Source organism: Agelaius tricolor, unplaced genomic scaffold, assembly GCF_023055355.1.
Source record: "Agelaius tricolor isolate 1412-34295 unplaced genomic scaffold, bAgeTri1.0.p SCAF_9, whole genome shotgun sequence".
Lineage (NCBI taxonomy): Eukaryota > Metazoa > Chordata > Aves > Passeriformes > Icteridae > Agelaius > Agelaius tricolor.
The window spans coordinates 32,619,630-32,642,539 of NW_027269269.1; the positions used below are offsets into that span (position 1 = coordinate 32,619,630).

The 22,910-nt window shown below is 40.4% G+C and overlaps 1 protein-coding gene across 1 annotated transcript in view; it reads left to right on the forward strand.

The window, feature by feature from the left end:
* Positions 1 to 1,265: 1,265 nt before the first annotated feature.
* The window catches only part of IMPG2 (interphotoreceptor matrix proteoglycan 2), a 54,755-nt gene continuing 33,110 nt past the window's right edge, over positions 1,266 to 22,910 (forward strand). The window contains exons 1-3 of the mRNA XM_071433539.1: positions 1,266 to 1,554; positions 2,923 to 3,176; positions 14,535 to 14,701. Coding sequence (XP_071289640.1) covers positions 1,475 to 1,554; positions 2,923 to 3,176; positions 14,535 to 14,701 — 501 coding nt within the window. The 5' untranslated portion in view covers positions 1,266 to 1,474. The remainder of the gene's footprint in view (positions 1,555 to 2,922; positions 3,177 to 14,534; positions 14,702 to 22,910) is intronic.

A 22,910-nucleotide genomic window follows, 5' to 3' on the forward strand; every position in this document is an offset into this window, starting at 1 on the left:
CCAGTGCAGTGTTGTCTCTGTGCTGTTCCATGTATAGCTCCAGCATAGTGCTGCCAGCATCATGGTGAGCTTGGCAGAGGCAGACTAGGTCTGATAGTGATGGTTTGATTCTAAGAAAACTGGGGGTGTTCAAGCATCTCAGTGGTTAAGCTTTAAGTGTAATTTAATAATTTTGGGGCAGAGAGGGGAGAACTAAAGAAAGTATGTTGCTGTTTTGAAAAATATCAGCTAGAGTCTGTTAGATGTTAGAGACAGAGCATAAAAACAAAGGTAATTTTATTTGATTCCTGTGAGTGTTGTATGTGTAATACTGCTGATAATTCCTGATATGTGAATTGCTGGCAGTTCAGTAGAGCAGCTAGAAGAGAGAAGTGAGCATTGTACTGCCTAAGGAGCTCTGTGTAAAAGCTTTGCAGGCAGACACCTGGGAATCCAGCTTTGAAATACTTATACAAAACCACTACCAAAAATAGTCACTATAGCCAAACCAGGAGTTTGTTCAGAGTGATCTGAACACAGTAACCAGGAAGCCCTGAGTAACACCATGCAGAAGACAGCCCTGAAGGAGATTTCCTAGGGGTCTGAATGCAGTCTGCCATTGCAAGGCAGCTTCCATACATGTTTCTACAGTGAGCTGACAGTGGAAGGGAACTGAGAATGCTGCTACTTTCCTGTGCTCTGTCCTTGGCTGATCATCAGCTATCTGTAATCGCTTCTTGCTGCTGCTCATGTCAGGTAATACCTGAACAGAAATGAAAGAATCATGACTTGCCCTGGCTTTATGTTTGGAGGAAGCACTGCTTTTGGGGTGCAAGGGATAGTGGTGGAACAGCACAAGACTTTCTCCTTTAGCACAGACTCGACAGCAGCCCTGTAACCAGAGGAAACAGTCCCACAGAGAGGTTGCTTCAGTGTTTACATATACCATGGTGCTTAAGGACTCATGTATTTATATATGTGTTTATATTTGTACAAGCAGAAGACAAAACACACAAGATTTTCTACTGGAGATTAGTGTGCTCCCCCTGATGTTTTGTGGCCAGCAGGATTTTTAAAAAGTGCAGAAATTGAAAGGCCAGTGAAAAAGCGTGGTTAATTAAATGTGAAAGGTGCTGTCCTTGTTTGGACTGTCTGTTAATGGTATGACAAGCCCTGGTAAAGAGCTTAGCTGGCCAGATTAAAATTAAAAAATTGTGTCAGTCCATCTGCTAGCTCCAAGGAGTCTACTTCAATCACCTTTTCTTGTTTCTTCACTAAAGCAGAATACTGTCTTTGAAAAGAGCGGAGCCAGGATGTATTGGTTGACTTTTTTTACCTAATGCTTTCTCCAAAGATAATATGTGACATCAAGACATTTTCAAGAAGTGCAATGTTCTTGGTTGGGTCAAGGCTACAGTAAAGACAACAGCTCTTTTGCTAAAAGGAATTGGGATTATTTTGCTTTTATATTATTTTTTTAATTACACGAATAAGTATGTTTGGCTTCATGTGGAAAATCTTTCTTTGCCTTCCGGGAATGATTAACACAGATCTTCAAATAGTTGCAGGTAATGCAGACATCTTTCTTATGTTCTTGTTTACAAATTTAGCTATGGTAGTGGATAGAATTAGAAATACCTCTCTGATTTAATTGTAACAAAGTGGGCTAATACAGAGAAATGTTTGGTCAAATCTGTGCTGTGATAGCAGTGAAAATATGGAATACTTAGACTGATTTCCAGGTGGCATAATTGCACATTTGTCTTGCTCTGAGTGTAGAAGTAACTATAGGAGGCAATTTTTTTCAACTTTGAGACGTTAAATGCTGGTATTTTTTTTACTTTTCTTTTTCCTTTATTAATTTTGTGTTGAATCTTTAAAAGTAAGGTTCTATCTTCTACATATGGACACTGAACATGTGTCAGTTTGGGTAAAGATTGGCGGTTTGCCTTAGAGACCTTTTTTGATGTTTTTTCTGCCTCTGCTGTACCATCTGGTGATCTTCTGCAACAGAGCTGATTATGAATACACCATCAAAATAACCATGCCTTTCATCTTTCAGTCATAAAAGTCAAAGGTCTACTGACTATGAAGCTGCAGAATAAACCCATAATCTATTGGATGACAAATGCCATAGAGTTATTACTATTCTTTCTCTGATAAGTGATTGGTTGTGATTGTTTTTCAGGCATGTTTTCCAGGAAAAAGTGAAAGAAATTGAGCTAAATAATTTCAGATCAACTGACTTCAAAGGGTGGAAAATTAGACTGTCAGACTAAATCTCAATATACATGTTCTTACCTCAGCTGTTTCCTCAAGTTTCCTCTGGAATGATGTGGAACATCTAATATAAGAGGGAATTAAAAACAAAACACACATGCACACAAAAAAAAAGCAAAAAACAAAAAACCAAAAACCAAAAAACCCAAACCAAAAAAACCACCACCAAAAAAACCCCAACATAAAGCTGATGAGGCCTTTTATTCCTCTTTTTTCCCCTCTTCTGTAGTAGAGTAGAGACCTGTCTCTACTGATGAAGTTTAAGTGTCAATTCAAGCAGCTTTCTTTTTGCAAGGTATAAAAATCTGTTATGGAAAGAAAGTATGGAGGAGGATTATTTCTCAATTGTTTCTTTTACTTCGGAAAAGCCCTGAAAGCTTCCAAATACTTGTTTGTTCACAAATATAGTCCCATTGCCTTAAGCCTAATGGCAGATGCAAAGTTAAAAACAAGGCATTAGAATTCAAAGGGTTAGAGACTTATGCTATTTTACCATTTGATGGGATATTGTAAAGAGCTTAAGGTTGTTTATAACATCACAGTCAGGGACAGGTTCTGTTAACAGAAAAAAAGCACAGCAATCTCCTTCAGAGACCACAGAAGTGGCATGAAGATAGGGATGGTTGCATCATTATCTCATCTGATTAATTTTGTGTGGTTTAATTTCACATCTGCAGGAGGAGGACAGGCTAAAGATGTTTCACCAGCCCCTCAGCTCAGTGACTGGCAGTTGGCAAACCCTTCTCTGCCTCCTGGCTTGAAAAAGCCTAATGGCATCATGGATGCTGAGCAGTTCCACAGGCATGTGCAGTTACGGAGGAAGCGATCCATTCTCTTTCCCAGTGGAGTTAAGATCTGCCCTGATGAATCTGTTGAGCAGGCTATTGCCAACCATCTCAAGTATTTCAGGCTCAGAGGTAAGTACATCTCATGGGTAATTGATAAAGAACATTCACTTATTAAACAATAGTTCAAGCTTTTAAACATAATACATACCAGGCCATAGGAAATATATTATTACTGGTGAAACTAATTTTTCTGTGATAATCTTGCTTATGAGAGCTGTTCTGGGCTAAAACCCCACCACTATCTGTCTACACTCATATATCATAAGAACTCTCGCTCCCTGAAACCACATTGTTTACTAAAATAATCCTTTCTCAGAGCAATTTGAATGCTAAGAAAAATAGGTGCTACATACAGAGTAGCCAAATAACAGAATTTTTTTGGTTTGTTGAGTGTTCTTAAAGTGCCAGTAGAATTCATTGAGGGGCCAATCAGAAAAGTTAAATCTGAGACACTGGCACTTCAGCCATGTGACTTCTGGCTATGGCTGGTTGTACAAAGTGTGCAATCTCTGTGTGTCAGGCTGTAGTATAATAGACAAGCAAGCTTTCTTTTAAGATATGGGAGTTGGCGTGGCACAGCTTTCTCTGCAGAGCTGCCATATTCCTGCTAACATCTTCTTTCACTTGGTGAAATATTACAGTGACATGATGTATTTCAAACCCTTCTATCTGACTGCATTGGAATGGGGCATCACAGTCATGCAGCACTTTCTGCTCTTTGTCTCATAGCATTCAAACAATTTGTAGCTATCTTAATGTGTCTGTAGAAAACTGGCAAAATGACAGAGTTGCTGTCAGAGTAGAAGGAAGGGTGTTCAGAGACTCATGTTTGATGAGATTTGATTGTCTATAGAGAAACTCTCACTGGTGACAGTTTATTTACTTAGACAAGTGAAAAACACCGACAACCGTGAATTGCTTAGTGTTTGCATAAAAATAAGCATAACAATGTATTTGGAGAACAAAGTGGAATTATATGGGGTTTTACAGCCTCATTCAAATATGAATTTTGCCCAGCTTGCAAGGGATGTTGACACTGATGGTGATGCTGATGGTTTGACAGGCTTTGCTAGTTTCTTATTTCCATCCAGGAGGACTCAACCATTCTTTGTTTGTTCAAAGTGATCCATACATACCATGGGCTTTAACTGCAGTCACTCTCAGTTATCTGTGGTAGGGGTACATTAGGGCAATACCAACTAAGCAAAGATGTGAGTGATAATAAAGAAGAAAGACATCTGTAAATTAGGTTGCAAAAGTGTATTTAGGTCTTAAGAACCCTAGGCTGAACCAAAAATCCACCTAGTCCATCTGTTTCCTTACCGGATTTAACAGCTTTCACAATCCACAAGGTTTTCTTGAGCAGAGAGGCTGTGATTACTATTAGTGCTTTTAAATTAAAACTTTTGAAAAAGATCTCTGAAAATGATAGAGGTGACTAATTAGCAGCAAGTCACACGAGGTCTAGTTCAAGTGACTTGTCATTTTCATTCTGTTAGCAGCAGCTGCTGTTCCAGGAGTGTTGGGTGGTGTCTAATGATGTCCTGAGTAGGCACCTGAGGTCATGAGAGTTCATGTGCTGTGTATTGGGTTTGTGTGGCAAAACTTTGGTGACAGGGGGCTACAAGGGTGGCTTCTCTGAGAAGCTGCTGGAAGCTTCTATACCAACAGAGCCAAGGACAACCAGCTCCACTGGTCAAGGCCAATCCCATCAGCAACAGTGCTAGCACCTCTGGGGTAAAATATTTGAGAAGGAAAAAGTTACACAGCAGCAATTGCAGTTGAAAGAGAAGAGTGAAAATAAAAGAGAGAAACAGCTTTGCAGACACAAACTGAGTGAAGGAGGAGGAGGAGGTGCTGCAGGTGCCAGAGCAGGGGTTCCCCTGCAGCCTGTGGTGCAGACCATGGCAGTCAATGGAACTGCTGAGGTCCACCTGCAGCCCATGCAGGACCCCATGCCAGAGCAGAGGGGTGCCCATAGGAGGCTGGGACCCCATGGGAAGCCCACACTGCAGCAGGCATTTGGCAGGAGCTGTGGCCCCCACAGAGAGAGGAGCCCACACTGGAGCAGGTTTGCTGGCAGGACTTGTGACCCCATGGGATTCTGTTCCTGAAGGACTTGCACCCCATGGGAGGAACCCACACTGGAGCAGCCTGTGAAAACTGCAGCCCATGGAAAGGACTGATATTGGAGAAGGTAGGAAAGAACTGTTTCCCATGGGAGAGACCTCACACTGGAGCAAGGGAAGAGTGTGAGGAGTCCTCCCCCTAAGGGGGAAGTAGTGGCAGAGACTGCAGTGATGAACTGACCACAGCCCCACTCCCCCATTCCCCTGCACCACTGTAGGTGAGGAGTTAGAGAAAACCAGGAGTGAAGTTAAGCCTGGGAAGAAGGGAGGGACGAGGGGAAGGTGTCTCATGATTTGGTTTCATTTCTCCTTGTCCTGCTCAGATTTGATTGGTAACAAATTCAAGGAATATCCCCAAGTTGAGCCTGTCTTGACAGAATGTGGTGAGTGATCTCTCACTGTCCTTATCTCAACCCATGAGCCTTTTGTTACATTTTCTCTCCTTTGTCCAGCTGAAGAGTGGAGTGATGAAGCAGGTTTGACAATGTCTGAATTCAGTGTTACTGAATTATGTGCAAAGTTTTTAGTAGCCATCCAGATAGCCACAGTCCACTGTCAACAAAATAATCCTAGGAAAAAGTATAGTCACTGTTTAACACTCAGAGACCAGCTACTATGGGTCGCTAGGAAAACTGACCCCAGAAGGGAATAAATATAAATGTACACAGAACCTGCTGATTTTTCAATCTCAGTGTGTATTGCTAGAATTTTTTTTTTAATTCTGTATATGTTGAAGTAAGAAAAGACTTCAATATCAATATATACTTTCTCTGGAAAGGATGGTTCTAAAGTCTATTCTTTCCTTGGTTTTGCTGTACTGCCAGCAGTACCATGCCACTACGTTGGAAGGAAAGGCAGATTGTATTGTGATGTAAGAGCTTATTAGAAAATAAGAAAAGGTTTGCATATGCTGATTATCCAGATTGTCTGTTCTATCAGTGTCTACCTTAGAAGGAAACAGGTGGGAATATAATTATCTGTCTGTAGCTCCTATATCTTTATTTACTTCTGCTGGCTAGAAAAAGCCTCTCTAAGTATCAGAGACTGACAGATGAACATTCCTGTCATGGGCTTTAAGGAAGTGCTTCTGTCCTATTGCTGTAAGCTTAACAGTGGTTTTTTTGGTTTTTTTTTTTTTTCTGCCTACAACATCTGGATGGTTTTGAGCCTTAAAAAGCTACAAGATGAAGAATATGATAAATGCATAATAAACCATTAAAAAATATCAAAGTGCAACAAAATACAGGGATCCAGAGAAAAATCAGTATTTTCTAAACCAGCGGTATCACACTTCAACATATGAAAGTCTAATTAATGGTATGATGATTGGTGGTCATTTTATTACTGTGGTATTCACAAGCAGCAGCTTGGAATGGGGTGGGTTGTTCTTGCTTTTCTACACTTGCAGTCCACAAGACAAATTTCTGAAGTGCTGCTGTATTCCTACAGTCAGAATAGAGTTTTGCAGTAGCAGATGATGCTATTTTCACTCTTTTGAGACAAATCCTGTATTATGATTGTCTCTGTACTGCCCTGTCTCTGTATCTGCTGTAGCTGTGTATGGAGGTTGCTGCCATAGGGTGACTTTGTATTTCATTTTTTGGAATGTGGGGATGGAAATCAGTCATAAATGTTTTACAGACTGGGTACTGTAGGCCTATAGGCTGGATCTTAGAGTGCTTTTGAGTGGTGTCCTTTTAAAATGGTGTAACGTTATGGTTGCTGATGGAAGAGTCATGTAAATGTAATGGTGGTTGGTTCATTGCTAGACTGTTGTGACAAACACAAAGTGTGTCCAATGGCAGCTGGAGATTCTACAAAAAATATGTTGTGGAATAGTGGGATTTCAGACAGTGAGTGGGCTGTACATGTTAGTGTCTGCTATGATGTTCTTTACTGCTGACAGGGAAATGGTAGCCTGAGCAATAGATAAATAAAATTTATTACAGAAAAACAGACACACCCACTCAGACCAAGCCTTTTGTGACCAGTTACCTTATGTGCACAATTCAGTAAATTTGTCCATTCTCTGTTGGGTAAGTTGTTGGTAGAGGATTGTAGTAGTTGAATTAGCATGTAAAACAGAAACAGTTTAAGGATTACAAGATGGGTAAGCAGTACAAGCCATGCTATCCCATGCCTCTTAATTGGGCTGCTGGATTTTATCACCACGGCTCAGGGTAATATGCTTCTTTGCCACTCTGAGATGTAATTACTCTACCTTACTAAATTCTCAATTCTACAATTTCCCCCTACTGTGAACCTCTGTCTTAAACAATTCAGTATATGTTTTGAGCACTTTTTTGGTTTTTGTGGGGTTTTTTTTGTGGACACTGATCTTTTCACATGAGTAGATCAGATAGTCTCTCTGCCAGAACTGTTCTTGTCAGCCAGAGCTTCAGATAAATCCAAACATCTAAGCATAGCTTTTAAAGACACTGACCAAACAAGGAAATAGATGGTATTGCAGTGAGCCATAGCTGATGAGACACATGGATGTTTTTGAACTTTGGAAAGAATTCCTGTTTCTAGGGAATTAAATTCTATGCATGAATGTAATCCCTAGATTGGGCATAGCACTATGCCTGCTCATTTCCCCCTTTCTTTGGTCCCTTAAAATCTGTTTACTGAAGTATTAAAAATAATGGTGTTATTTTCTGCATGTGAACATAGTCAAGAGTAAAGTTTCAAATGAAGATAGTTAAGAGCAAAGTTTCAATTTGATACTGAAGTCATAATGTTACAAGTTATTCAGATTTTGCTAATAATGATGAAAGCAAAGAGCAAAAAGTCATGAAAAGTACCTGGCTAAAAACCATACATTAAATAAAGAATCTGAGTGAGCCTTTTTTCCCTGTTTCCCCTGCATCTCTGGCACATATTCCATATACCTCATACTCAGCAATAAATTTCTGAAGTTTATTTGTAGAAGGTCTGTCTCCTCTACATTTGAATTTTTAGATACCAGCACATGCTTCTAATAAACTTGACTTTTTCCATGGAGGACACTTGTTAGTTTTTACTGAAATATTGTTGGTGAGAATAATTTATGTGCTAGAGTTTAGTATGTGAGTGTTCAAATCTAAAATCTTTGATGTGAATTAACTAATTTGCATTCAATTATTTTCTCAATTTAAACCCCTTGTTTGTTTTGTATATTTTTTAAGGGATGCAGGCCTTGTGTTACAGGCCATACACAGCAGCATTCCAGCAATAGATGAGTGATTTCTCTGCATGTGTGTATTAATTTGTTTAACAAATACTAACAAAGCCTTTGCAGCAATGACCTCTTAGGAGGGGTCTGTCCCTGTGATTGCATTCTTCATCAAACCCCTCTGCAATTAAGCTGTTCAGTTGTACAGAAATTGTTAGAGGGGATGGGGAGTTGGTCTCACATTGCCTCAAAATAGAATATTTAGCCTGATTCAGTGCTCCTAGCTACCACAGACGATTCAACTCTTAAGAAGCACTAATGAGATTTAATTGGGATTAAGCTCCAGCACTGCCCACTTACACAAATGGCCAGAAAGCCACCCTACCCCCTACAGGGTGCTCAGTGCTGTCATGTGGTGCCCCCTCTGTTAACCTCAGAAATCCCTGAGCACAGACTGAGTGTAATAGGCTAATTCTCTCTCCTTGGAGAGATAAATGCATCCCCAGTGGTACAGCTTGAGCCACTAGGTTGCTGTATCCTACCCAGGTGCATGAGGGGTAGCCAGACTGGAGAATTTCACAGCAAGAGAAAGGTCATCTAATCACATCATAGATCTTAGCTGGAGGTTTTGAAAACAGTGACCATGCCTCTAGGAAAGGAAGCTTCAAATAAACTTTTTTTCACTCATTTCTGTAGATTAGTAGGACTGAAAAGAGCATGTGTCTCTGTATGAGGAATTTTTTGGGTTGAAACACAATTATCTTAAGCTTTTCAGGGTATTTGCTATTAGTTTTGAGTATTACTTGAGCTCAGGCACTGCATTTGAAGTAGATAAGCTCCCAATGGCTGGGCTTTTCTGCTTTTGAAGCAGATAGGCTGATAGACAGATCTCATTGGAAATGTCTTATGACATGTCTGGCTTTCTGAAGCATCCTTTGAAACCCAATTTAGCCTATAAATGTTAAGACATTGCTTACTTCAAGTGCCTGTGACACAGTAGAAGCTTGAACAAGAGCATGGACCAAAAGTGTCCATCTTTTAATTTTTTTCCTAGCCCTTCTTTCACATTGAAGATGATTATCTCAGTGATGAGTTAAGTGACTTTTAACTTGTGAGGCTTTTCAGGATGGAGTACATGGAAAATGTAGTATATGCATGCAAAATATACTTTGGAGTAACTGCAACCAAGCTGTGTGATTTGCATTCTTGGTTTGAATTCTGGTTTATTGTGCCAGTCAGTTACATGACTTCAGCATAACAATTCCTTTTCCTGTAGTCAGCTGGACCTGATCACAGCTCTTGTAGCAGGGAGCTTCTCTTCTCATAAGCCTTCATTCTTTTTTTTAACATTTGAATTCTTTGGAGGAAAATTGCGAGGTAGCTGAGAAGTTAACTAACTTAAAAATACAAGTTATTTATTACTGCAGCCATGGAATGAAAGAAACAATTTTCCAGGGGAGCTTACCTTCCCACTCATGTGTAGCTTCAAGATTCTTAGCTCACTGCCTTAAAAGATTGATCTCGATGTTATGATGCTTTTAATCAGTATTGTTTGCTGGGGATTAGAGGCCTCACCACAAATCCTGTCTCCTCCAGGGCCTGGTGTGGCTAATGCTGTCCCACATATCTGTGCCCCTTTAGCAGCCCAGTGAAAGTTTGGAGTGAGATCCAGGCATGAAGAGCAGCTCTTCACACATGGCCCGAGGGCTGAGCTGCCCTTCAGGTGGCAGTGGCAGTGCTGCTGGGTTGTTGGAATTTAGGACATCCCTCTGGCTGTCCTGGATTGCCAAGACCCCTCCCGGGGGGCTCGGAGACTCTGGCACAGAGCCCAAGACCCCTGTGCCTTTGATCTTGACCCATGGAGGAAATTACCAACCTTATATGAAGAATTACAAGCCACTACAGTATAAGTAGAATGATAGTGAATTTATCATGGGGTGAAAAATAGATTTTTAGAGTTTTTAGAATGGGGATTCAGGGGGCAAGATGGAGGAATCTGGGCATGTCCAGCCTTTCTCCTTCTTCTTCTTGGCCTCCATCTTCTACTGTGATGTTGGCACTTTTAGATTGGTTTAGAGTAGAAGCTCACTGTCTAACACAGGTGATAGGCATTGGAAAGTAGTTGTAAATATTGTACACGTAGTTCTTAGTATAAAAAGATAACACCGCCCCAGGGGCAGGCAGAATGCCTCTGTCTGTCTTGCTGAGCAGACCTCAGCATGCCAGGAGAAAGAATTTTATAGATAAGAAACAATAAACAACCTTGAGACTGAGAAATAAAGAGCTCTGACTCCTTCTTTGAATGCCGGGCTGGGAAAAGAGACTTTCTAACATCTCAGGGTCACTCTGACCAGCTAAAGTCCCGAGACTGGGTCTGCTCAGCAGTTCTTCCTCATGCTGGCAGGACTGCCTGCTTTGTTGTTTTTTAAGGATTTTGTAGCTAGTCTTTGAAAACTAAATCCTGGAAAGATCATAATGCAAAAACCTGCCCAGCAGCTTTAGTTGTAACTCTGGATAATTTGGCTCATGACAATTTATTATAAGCTCTCATGCAACAATTTTTTCCCATTCTCTATCTCCTTTAAAAGCTTTATATTTAAAACTCAGAGTAGCATTTCTAGTTGAAAAGCTCAGTGGTCAACTTTTTGGTCCCCCTGCCTCTCATTTTGTTTCATTTTCTGTTTAGGTGTGAAGGGGCTGCTATTTTAAATCTTCGCCAAAAGTTGTTTCATTTATTGTCAGCATATCTAGGTAATGTATTTGACACAGACACTGGCAAGTTTCTGGAAGGATAGAAAGGAAAGACAGTGAATTACTTTAAAAAGTAAGTTGTAGTTATTACCTGAAGCTTCCAGTCAAGTCCTGTTTCACTTTGGTTTTGTGCCTTCAACTTTTGTCTACAGTGTCAGAATGCTTAAAATCTAGTTAATGAAAAACACATTTTCTTTATGGGAGTTCTCCAGAATTTGAGAAACTTTGTAAAACTTCCCTCAACTACAGATAGCTGAAAACCATCACAGGGTGGGCTCCACCTTCAAGAAGAAGAAGGTCAATCACACTTTTTAGCCAACTTAAATGCACTGCGAGGGTGGTGTCTTTTCAGTTCCTTGGATGGCCATGTCAAGTCAAGATGAGAATTGGCTCCTTTTTTGATATTCCTGAAGGAGACGTGGAACACAGTATTGTGCTTGTCTCTTTCTTTACATGTGTGTGATTTGAACCCCACTGAATAGATTGTGTTGCTCTCTCTCTCTCTATGAAATGGCAACTCTCTTCTAACTGTAAAAGAATGAAGATATTTATGAGAAAGAGAGAGAACAGTTTTGTTTCAGTCTTTCTTAGCCAATCCATTAATTTACTGTTGAGCACCCTATAGGTAAGGACATCTGAGGATGGTTCTTGCGTTGAGCCCTTACAGCCTGGATTTGTTATCCTGCAAAGCAATCCCCTGCTTTACAAACTGGCCAGCTGGAATAAACCAGACAGTGACAAGATGGACTGTGTGTCAACAAGGTAGTGCAAGGGGACTGTGTTGGCAAGCAGCTCACCAAGGCTGAGGGTGTGGTTTCCTGGACACAGCTGATAGAAATGTTCAAATGGCAGTTGTGGTAGATGTTTGATTGGAGTTTTTAATCCCTCCCTGTGTCTCAGAGCTAACACACTCTGTGTGGATGGAAGAGAATATAGAAGGAGTTTGCACTGTGTTGTCCAACTTGTTGCTCACCTCAGTGGAAGCAGCTAGATAGGAGAGGCTAGAGAGGACAAAATGTGACTCCTTATCCCCATCTCATTTCCTCCTTTTGCAGAATACATGCCTGTGTTGACAGCTTAGGTCTAATTAATGGGCTTGGAGCCCACAGATGGCACAAAGCCTTTGCTACAGGAATTCAGTGGGGTGTCTAATTCCAAATGAAAGGACACTCAGAAAATCCTTAATCTATTGGGAGCCGATTGGAACAACTGTTTGTATGGGAGCAGCTTGTATTCAGGCAAGACACTGTCTCATCACATTTATTTTAAACTTGTTTAAGAGCATTAAGAAAAATTACCTTCAATTACTTGCAACTGGAAAGCCAGTCCTTTGCCTGTTGGTATTTGAAAACTCTAGGATTAGACAGTGTCCCTGCAATGTATTTGCAAGCTATTGCTGTGGCTTCAGTGGTTACTGGGAGTGTGCTGAGGACTTAGCCCAGCCACAGGGAGTAATCTCATTGCAGGATTGTTGCTCCACAATGTGGTGCCTGGAGTGAAGGGTAGGTAGGATACAAGTCCCACCAAAAGAAACATGAGCAAGTGGCATTCCTTAGCATAGGCTTCTGGACTTGAAACCAGACTTCAGTCTTTTCCTGGATGCCTAGCTCTTACAAGTGGAATGGTAGGGAGAATATTACAGATGTTATTCTGCTTCAGGAAGCTTATTAGTACTCCTGCAGGAACCAGAAATCCCAGAGCAGGATTATGCCTCCATTGCCTGAGGTTTGTGCAGAGGCCAGATGAAAATGTGGTCTCTGCCTCAAAGTGTTTGCAAGTGAAACTTGAGGGGGGAATGTGAGATGGTGCATGGATGTTTGTCAATTTGGCTATTTGTTTCTGATTAATAGAGATGCATACACAGATTGGAAACATGGACAATACTTTGCAAATCAGTGTGTTTTACAGATGAAGTTAACTGCCCAGATGCTGAAGGGGTGCTAGAACAGTGATATACTACTGACAGTTAATTATGCAGAGTTTGGGGACTTTATTGTTCTCTGGTTGTGCATACCATGCACATGGAGCTACAATGCTCCATGTCATAACCCTGGGAGCACGGCATGGAAATGAGAAATGTCTTTGTATCTGTAGAATTCCGCAACAGAGAAATGGTCTCAACTGCTCTGATAAACTAAAATTCAGGGTGAAGAAAAGGACTTTTTCTGCATGATTCTATCCAGTGTGCCAGAGTCAGCTCAGCTTTAAGGCTGATGCTGCATAGGAAACTATTCCTTAAGGCTGTTATTTGTAATACCTTTGCATTTAAGAAAAATGTCCATCTCTTGGTTGAATAAAAATGTTTCCATATGTGATCTATGTGTTAAGTTTTACATATGTACATTTCAACAACTTTGAATTTGGAAAACAAAGCATAGAGAAGAAATAACAGCAAGGTACTGCAAGGTACTTGATTTGACAGCCCAGAGCTAACTTTAAAGCTGATTGAAGAAAGTAGCTTTCTAGAGATAGATTCAGTCTCCTGTAAGGGCTTGCTTGTGATATCAGGACTTTCCCGGAATGCAAAGCATTTCTCTGCTGAACTGTGTGTCTAAGTAGTGAAATCAGATTAGGCCAAAAAGCAGGTGTTTCTGCTACTCTACCAGGATGGCATTTGGTATGAATGATTTTGAGAGTTTGCCTTTTAACATTGCTCTTTTCCAGGACACAAGGAAAATCCTATAAGTCGTTCTCTCTTTGAGTTATCCTGGGTCACAGAGTTGTTCTTTCTGGAGCATGTGATCAACTGCTCTGACTGGCAAAAAGAGCCTGTGCAAGGTTGGGAGGTTAAAGTAGGCAGTGTAGTGTATGATATTAGACCTTAATTCTCAGGCTGACTGTTCAGAGCTGTCCAGTTCTTTCTGAGTGAACATGTACAGTACAGTTAGAGCTTGACTTATTTAGTAGCATATTATTTTGTCATCATCCTGCCTTGTTTTTTGAATTATGAATGCAGTTGTAATTTCTGAAATGTATCTTAAATTCTGTGTAAAGGTGAATCTGAAGGAATTGTTACTGACTGAGCTTACTGAACTTTCATCAGTGCCACCCTCTTTCTTACAATTTAAGCTCCAACTCTACTTCCTATGAGGACATTTGCCATAGTATTTCAGTTTTCTAGGTTTTCTAAAAATTCAGTTCATTGACCAAATGGCAGTTTCAGTCAGTGGAAATATTGTTGTTCAGGGAGAGAGGTAATATGAGTGTGGAAGATCGACCCCATCTTCGTTTCAGTCGCTTCAGTGCTTTCCCCAATTCCATGCAGATGTCAGGTTGCTGTTTTCTGTGTTGATGTGCCGACAAGCTCACAACATTGGGACAATAATAGCCTGGGCACCTGTGCCACGGAAGCACTCCTGTTGTACTAACACCAGATCTTTCTTGTGCCTTCAGTGTGCCAGGAAACAGTCTGGGAGGTCTTCAAGACATTCTGGGACAGACTGCCGGAGCGTGAAGAATATAACACGTGGATGAGCCTGTGTGAGGAGGGCACGATGAGCATCTTTGAGATGGGCACCAACTTCAGCCAGTCTGAGGAGCACCGGAGCCTGATTGTGAAGGTGGGTGCAGCAGCTGCTTGGCAAACTAGTCTGTAATAAGAGAGACCAAATAAGAGATACCAAATGCTGTCACCTCTTTCCTCCACAAAATGTCACAAATCTCCCTGTTCTCATGGGCAAGGGGACCGTGTCCCACTGCAATGTGCACCTTTGGCATATGGCCTTTGGAGTGATGGACAGAGGCCTCAAACAGGTAGGAGCGGGTATTCCAGCTCTGGGATCTGTAGCTCTGAGATCAGTTCCAAAACAAAGAGAAAAGCAGCAATGAAGAAGAGATGTTGTTGTCAGTAGAGGTGTTCCTGACAAGTAGAGGGTGTTTAGACCCACAATGTCAGCCAGGCTGTAGTGCCTTTTCCCCTGGGGTGTGTAGCAGCCTCCCTGCTCTGAGCTGCACATTGAGGTGTCTTTAGCACAAATGGCACTTGGGAGCAGGAAGTTCCAGCTGTAGTTCTACCAAGCCCTATGGCACAGCTGCCTGTTGGATGTTCTACAGGTCTGTGATGTCTGTGCACTGCTGCCTGACTGAAATGAGTGTAGTTAAAAATAAAGTAGGACACCAAAGTAAAAACTTTGAAGGTAATTGTGGCAATTTGCAGGCAGTCCTGACATGAGAAGAGACAAGAATCTTGACTCCATGTTTCAGAAGGCTAGTTTATTATTTTATGATATATATATTATATTAAAAGATAATGATATACTAAAACTATACTAAAAGAATAGAAGAAAAGATTTCATCAGAAGGCTTGAAAGGAAAGAAGTGGAATGGAATGATAATAAAATCTTGTGAATGACCAGACTCTGAGACAGCTGGACTGTGATTGGCCATTAATTAGAAACAACCACATGAGACCAATCACAGATCCACCTGTTGCATTCCACAGCAGCAGATAACCATTCTTTACGTTTTGTTCCTGAGGCCTCTCAGCTTCTCAGGAGAAAAATCCCGGCAAAGGGATTTTTCAGAAAATATCATGGCTATGGGTAATAAATAACATTAGGTAACTTGCAATGGGAAGCTGCAGGTTAAAATCAGTGTACCACAAATGTAAAACGAGTCAATATAAATGCAGAATATCTTGGTATATTTTCTGTTGATTCAAGTTTATTTTAGCTTAAAGAAAATAAAAGAAATATTAAGTCAAACTAAAAAAAGCCTGTCTCATATGAAATACAAAGATGTAGTTTTAGGAGTTTGTGTATTTTAAAGTAGAGTGCTTAACTTTGGATTCATCTAAGGTACAGTAGATATCTTAATTTCTCTGGGTAAAAGGCTTCTTAAAATGTGTGGTGCCTTATGTATCTTCTTTAAGATTACTTTTGCAAAATAATGGATGAATAGTTTTATGAAACTTGTAAGTCTTAAATATGTAACTCCCTAGAAACAGTAAGTTTTGTCAGTGTGGATGCACTGGTTTTTTTCCCCTCCTGCTTTTTTATTGGACTTCTATGCTAGGAATGTGCACTAAGAAAGATGAATATGGAAACTGTTGTGGATAATGGCGAGAAGGTTTTTTTCCTGAGCCTGTATGTTAGTCTTCCCAGGAGATGCTAGCCAAAGTTTGCTTCTGTGAAGTCTGATGATGCTGTTACCCTTAGAAGAGTTTGCAAAAAGATAGAGAGAAATAAAATTAATGTGATTTTTTTAATGCACACAGTGCATGTAACTGCTTTGTGTTCAATTTTCACAGTAAGATAATCTATAGTGGGAGTTTAAAAGAAATCAAAATTACTCTTGGAAACAAGGTGATGCATCTAATTTCCCACTGCTGCTCTCCCCTTTTGGGTATGGCTCTGCAGCATTTCAGTGGAATCAGATAAAGTGCTCTGGGTTTGATCTTTCCAGAAGGTTTATATTTGTTTAGGTTTCCTTTCTGCTTTTCTGATGGGAAGGATGAAAGTTTGACAAGAAAGTTTAACAGATATGTATGCTTGGCAGAGAGATTTTTGAATGTAGAACCTGAGAGTGAAATAGAGGGCAAAGGATAAACCCACCTCAAACAAGATGTTTTTACCAAGCAGAAAGATAGCACAGGCAAACAAGTCTGCCGATGTTGCAAGTAGAAAAAAGGTCTCAGAATTTTCCACTGCAAGAAAACTGAAACACAACTTCTAGCTTAAACTGTAATGTACTAACTTTTAGTGACTGGAGAATAGTAACATGAATATGGTAATTACAGTAGTTATGATAGGCTATAGGTAAAAGTAAAGGTATAGATTGGTTCTTCTGTATTAAGATGCTCAGCAAAGAAAAGTATCTAATGCATTGTAACCAAAACCAAAGGGTGTCCAGGCCTGCCTGCAGCTGGAGCTGACAGCTGTAGGCACAGGCTCTGTCACACACGACCCTGGACTGCTCTAATGTTTTGGATACAATAAACTGCATTTTGGAGAGCAGCCTGGAGTCCTGCATCCCTCATTCAGGCTCTTAAACTTTTCTTTTTGTATACATTGGCTGTTATTGTCACAGCACTGCTCTGCTGCCTCTTTTGTATAGGCATGTTGGCAGTTTCTGGCAATATTTTTTCAAAGTGTATTTCTGTATTACTTTTTGGTAGATTGCAACATGAAATTTAACTGTTAGAAATGCTGCATGTGCTGAATTCCACCCCCCCACCCCCCCCCCCCCCCGCCCTCAAAAGAAGTTCAGGGTGTCTGAAAATTAGAGAAATTAAATCTGTGGGGTTTGCATTTAATAAACAGTAATTCAGCAAAATTATTGCTTTCATGATGCTTTTGTTGTAGTGTGGAGGGTCTGTTACCCGCAGTGTAATTAAATGCCATCTTATTAGCCTTCCTCCTTGGTTTTCTTCTTTATCCCTTCCTCTAATCCCCAGTAATCACTGTCACACTCCCATGGATGCTGAAATGTCTGCTCCATCCTAACTTAGTTCATGTTGAGAAAAATTCTCCTTCTCTTACTTTTAACATACTTTCTTACTGGATATCAGTTGAGGCTTAGACCAGTTTGTCTCAGCTTTCATACTTTTTTTTTTGTCTTGGAGATGTAAGGTCTGCCTTTGTGGGTCTCCCTGTAATATCTGTATATACATGCATGCTCTGTATGGGCTAATGCAGGATATATCCTGAGTTTCTTTAAGCAGATTACTTGCCAGATTTTCAGAATGAGCAGGTGGATGTATTCATGCCAAGCATAAAAAAAATATTTAAAATATCTTTTTTTCCTCTCTTGAATTTTCATTTTAATTTGTGTGATCATGTTAACTGACAGTACCTCACATAGAAATAATACTATCCCAATTAATTTCTTTGGATATTAAGTAGATTTACAAATTGTGAGATTGTTAACCCATCTCTTTTTTCAATTCCTGACTGAAATGCAAATGGAGATGGTAATTCCAATCCATAGGGTGGGTTTTTTTCCAGTATAAATCTTCATGTAAACATTCCTATCTATAAATTAACTTGGCTTGTGTTCCTTACTGTGTAGCTGTATTCAGTTCATAGAATGTGACATTCATCTATACTTTGAGACATATATGTTTGGAATTCCAGTATTGCCAAATTTGCCCTGACTCTGCCCTGTGATTGTGGCCATGTTCCCACTTGTCCTAGACAATTTTTGGAAAATCCAAGTGAGGAGAAACGCAAGCAAAAGTAAATATTGCTTTCCCAAGAACCATGGATGACTTGCTATGAGATTGAAACACTGCTGCCAAAGCAGCACAACCTGTGCTGCTCATAGGAGAATTTACAGCTGGCATACAGGACTCCTTCCCAAGTCCACAGCAAAAAGCAGCTTAAAGCCTGATCCTGCAGGGCTTTCAGTGTAAAGTTTTGTCTGCATCCTGCATTTCCAATGTGGGCATGTAATACACATCATAATTTCAATTTCCTCAGATTTCAATCAAATTTCAGAAAATAAAGTTTTAAGGAGCTGCAGTTCCTTACAGGTCTGATAACAATCTACAATGACAAGAGATGTTGAGAAAAGCTGTTATGAGAAATGAAGCCTTAAAGGAACCCATGCAATTTAATCTGTTGAACAGATTCTCAACCATACCTGCTGAGGGCTCCTGTACAAGCCCACATCTTTATCAAAGTGTAATCTGACAGTGTTGGGCAGATGGGACCACAGGAACTAGGTTATGAATCCTTTCCAAAGGAAGCAGGTCTGTAAGATTTTTTTTGGTTGCTGGTGAGAGGGAAATATGTGCTTTGCCCACACTGGTGGGCCTGAGAGTCAAGAGTTAAGCTGAGATTTAGCATTGGAAAGGAATTTGCAGCACAGCTTTCCCTGAGAATCAAAAGGCAGACAATTTCCCCAGCAATCCCCAAAACTGTGATGGGAGGTGCTAACCTACCAAAACAGCAGCTTGAAAAGTTCCTGGGACAAGATACAAACCCTTCAAGGGTACTTTTGTGTAGTATTGACTTTCCAGCCCATGAGCAGCTCCATCTTCTTCACTGTGTTTGCACCACAAAGTGCTCAGTGACAGATTAGGATGAGAATGGAGAAGGCAACCCTGCCTGAGGGCACCCGGATGGGTGGCTAACAAAACACCTCTTAGCACGTTGAAATGGATACTTAGCAATGTAAAATGAGTGATTTTGCCTCATTTTCTGAATTCTGAGGGCCATATTCAAAGGTGGGATGGAGCATCCCAATGATATGAATTATTTGTAAACCCAGTACTGCTGTTTGAATACTTCACAGAGGCAGATTATTTTGTATTCCTCAGGTTCACGTGGAAGATCTCTTCTGCTGTCTCCTCTTCCCCTGTTGTGTGACCTTCTGTGCTAACCATTGTCTTTCTCTGTTTAATTAAATGTTCTAACCACTCTTTCCAGTTCTTGACATTGTTTTCTTTGCATAGAGCACCTCCTTTAGTTTCTTCTAAATCTGGAAAAAAGCATATTAAATCTGCTCTTTCACATCCCCCATCCCCCTCTATGCATGCAAAAAATAAAAATTTCACTTGCCCTCCTTTCAGCCATAGTCTCAGATTTCCTTTACCCCTTTTCTTATCCATGCACTTAGTGTTCTCTTATTGACTTTCATTCTTCCCATTTCAAGTTTTAGCCTCCTCTAGTTTTAAAAGAAAACCCTTTGCCATATATATATATCTAGTGTTCAAGTTGCACGTAGTTGAAACAATATCTGTTTCACTAAGCTGCTCCTGATATTTCTCTAAATCACTGTAGACAGTATTTTTACCTAACCTGTCAGAGATGTTCCTCAAAGCAGTGCTCCCTATTCTGGCCTTTCTCTATAGCTTCAGTTCTGGCCATTGTCCTCATTTCCCTGAATCATCCCCGGTGCTGTGGCCTTGCCTCCATGACAGCGTGGCTCTGCCATGCACTGTGGTGGGGAATCAGGACAGGCACATAGAGAATCATTTCTTGGTATCACTTTCCTGTTGTAAATGAGGTGTGTTGGTGGGTTAAATCAAATATGCTTCGTACAGTACTGCACAGATGGAATTAACTAATATGGGATTATTTCAGATCTCCTTGACATTTCCTTTGCCTTTTTCTCCTGCCTGGGATTACCCTCAGGATATTTTGTCTTCTGTGTATAATGATAGGCAGGATCTCTTAGGATCAGGCAAGAATGTCCTTTATAATTGCTTTTCTGCAAGATCATGAGTTGATAGAAGCTCATTTGGTTGGTACATGTGATTTGCTGCATTGTTGTAGGCTGTGTTTAATGTATTTGTATTAATTCATGATAACTTTCCATTATGTAAAATAACTGTTGAGGAAGGTGTGCACCAGAGCAATGGACACAAAACTCAGCTTCCAGCATCAGGAGAATTGGTGCAATAATGCCAGGAAAGTCGCACTTCAAGAGAATTAATTTGGTACAAAGCACCTGCCAGAGATAGCTTCAGTGAATAAAAGCACCCCTTAGATTTGGTGTGGCTGCTGCTGTTATGGAAAACTATTTATAGATCTCTTCAAGTATTGAAAGGGTGAAGACATTAAATAATCTTTGCAGTCTGTGTGCAGTAGGTCAATTTCTAACTCCATCTTAATGAAGGAACTGAGTCAGAGAGATGAGGTGTTTTGACAAAGGCTATTATGTCCTAAATGATTAAACATGCCAGTATTAGAACTCTAGAGCCCTTGGCTTCTAATTAGAGGGAAAAGGGGATGTTTACCAAGAAGTTCAAATATGTCATCACTCGCCCCCACCCCAGGCTGGAAAGCAAATTGAACGATTAAGAGAGAGAAAGAGAGTCACACTACATTCGATTGCAATAGGGGCTGCTAGTTTACTATGAAATTATATGAGAATTAAGTAATTTGATGCCCTACTGAAAATGTGGATGTGGAGACTGTGTTGTGTTTCTTATTCTAGACTTTGGCCATTAAAATAATAATTTGACATTTCAGGTTTGGTTCTTATAAGTTCTCCTTATGATTTGTTGAATAGGTGACTTGGAAATAATAAGACATATTGGTTAAGTCCAGGGACCCTGACTCAGGGAACTTGGGAGCCACCAGCTCCTCAGGCTGCCCTGCAACAGAGTTTTGGCCCAGGCACCCCTCAATGGGATGTCCCTCTTCCTTTCTCTAGAAGTCAGGTCTGCACTGAGCTCTGGTCTCAGGGGCCTTTGAGGAGCAGTGAGTAAAGCTGCTGGGTATAGACTAGAACTAAGTATTGAAAATATGTCTAAGGCCTGTAATACTTGGGGTTGGTTTTAATAGCACCTACAAATCATCCTGGCTGGCTGAGTGTGGAAGAACATCTCCTTTGCTAATGAACAAACACTTTTTACTGAGCTACTACTTGCAGATAACTTTCCAAAACCTTGTGGAGAGGGAATCAATCTCTAGATTGATTCCTTGTAGATGCCAGTGCACTAGGAGTGAATATACAGGCACTGTATAGATCAGCACAATGAGCCCTTAATAAAACTACCCAAAATCCAACACAGCTGTAGTGGGCACGAGTTAGTTTCCACTGTTGACTACTGGGTTTCTTTGTTTGCCACTTAAAATTAGTCTTGCTGTGTCTTAGTTTTTCATACTAAAGAATCTCTAAATGCCTCATAAAATGGAGTTGTATAATAAATGTTGGTCAAAGAACATGCTGAAAGGCAAGCTGACTGAAATTAGTATTTTAGCAAGCCCTGCTGGGGCTGATATCCAGGCTGACTGCCCTTCTAGCTGTGATCACAATGCCCTCATGTTCTAGAAAGAAGAGAAGGCTACTCACTGACATGGCTCCAAGTCAATAACAGCTGAATTTCTTCACTTTCCTTGAAGCACAGGAAAACACAGGTGAAGAGAGAGAGCAGGCTAACCTGCTCAAAAAGTTTTTTTTTGCCTTTTCAACCCTTTTTCACAAGAAGAACCATCAGGATAGCTTAGTGGCAATCCTTAGGTCACTGAATACATATGGGTGTTTTTCAGAGAAGTTTTCAAAGTGAAAATAGTATGTTTAAAGCTAATTTCAATTTAATTTCAAAGAAGATACTTGAGTTGATTCACCTCCTGTTGTTTTTACTGAAAAATGTACCTGCATTGATTATACAAAGAAAGCCACCCCAATAAGCAGTCCACCAAATAATTCCTTTTTGATCCCCTAAAGCAGAGAAGCAGGAATTTTGCAGATAGACATTAATTTTCTGTAAGTATTTGCTATTCTCTTTACATTGGTACAACAGCAGGATCCAGTGTTATTTCTCAACAGCTCCCATTATTTCTCAGGACCTCCTCTGCTTCTTGCAGTGTTCCTCACAGGAGCATCTCTGAATTTCCTCTAGAACTAATGGCAGTAATACCTTGAGAATTTTAATGAAAAAAATGTGAACTGTGTAGCCCTTCTTAGTCTTTTTACACCAATACATGAAAAACATCATCCCTGCCACTTGTGTAGCCGTAAACAAAGTCATCAGATTAATCTTGCTGTGGTACTTTAAGCTGTAGTTTTACTTTGAAAAGATGCTCTTAAATCTATAGGCAATTAGCAGAAGTAATACTGAATTTCTGAAGACTGCTTGCTTAAAAGCTTCTTATTGTTGGCATCCTCTAACGTGGGAGAACATGGTACCTGCAGAGCACTGTAGGAAATGTAGAGCACCTCTGACAAACCTAATGCTCTTTGCACTGCCTGGTGTCAAGTTTCAGTTGTATTTTGGAAATGTCAGACATATTTCCTTTTCAGCAGGGACTTTGTTAATAAATTTTGAACTTAGCGAATGACAGTACAGAGAATAGAATTCTTTCAGCATGCAGAAGG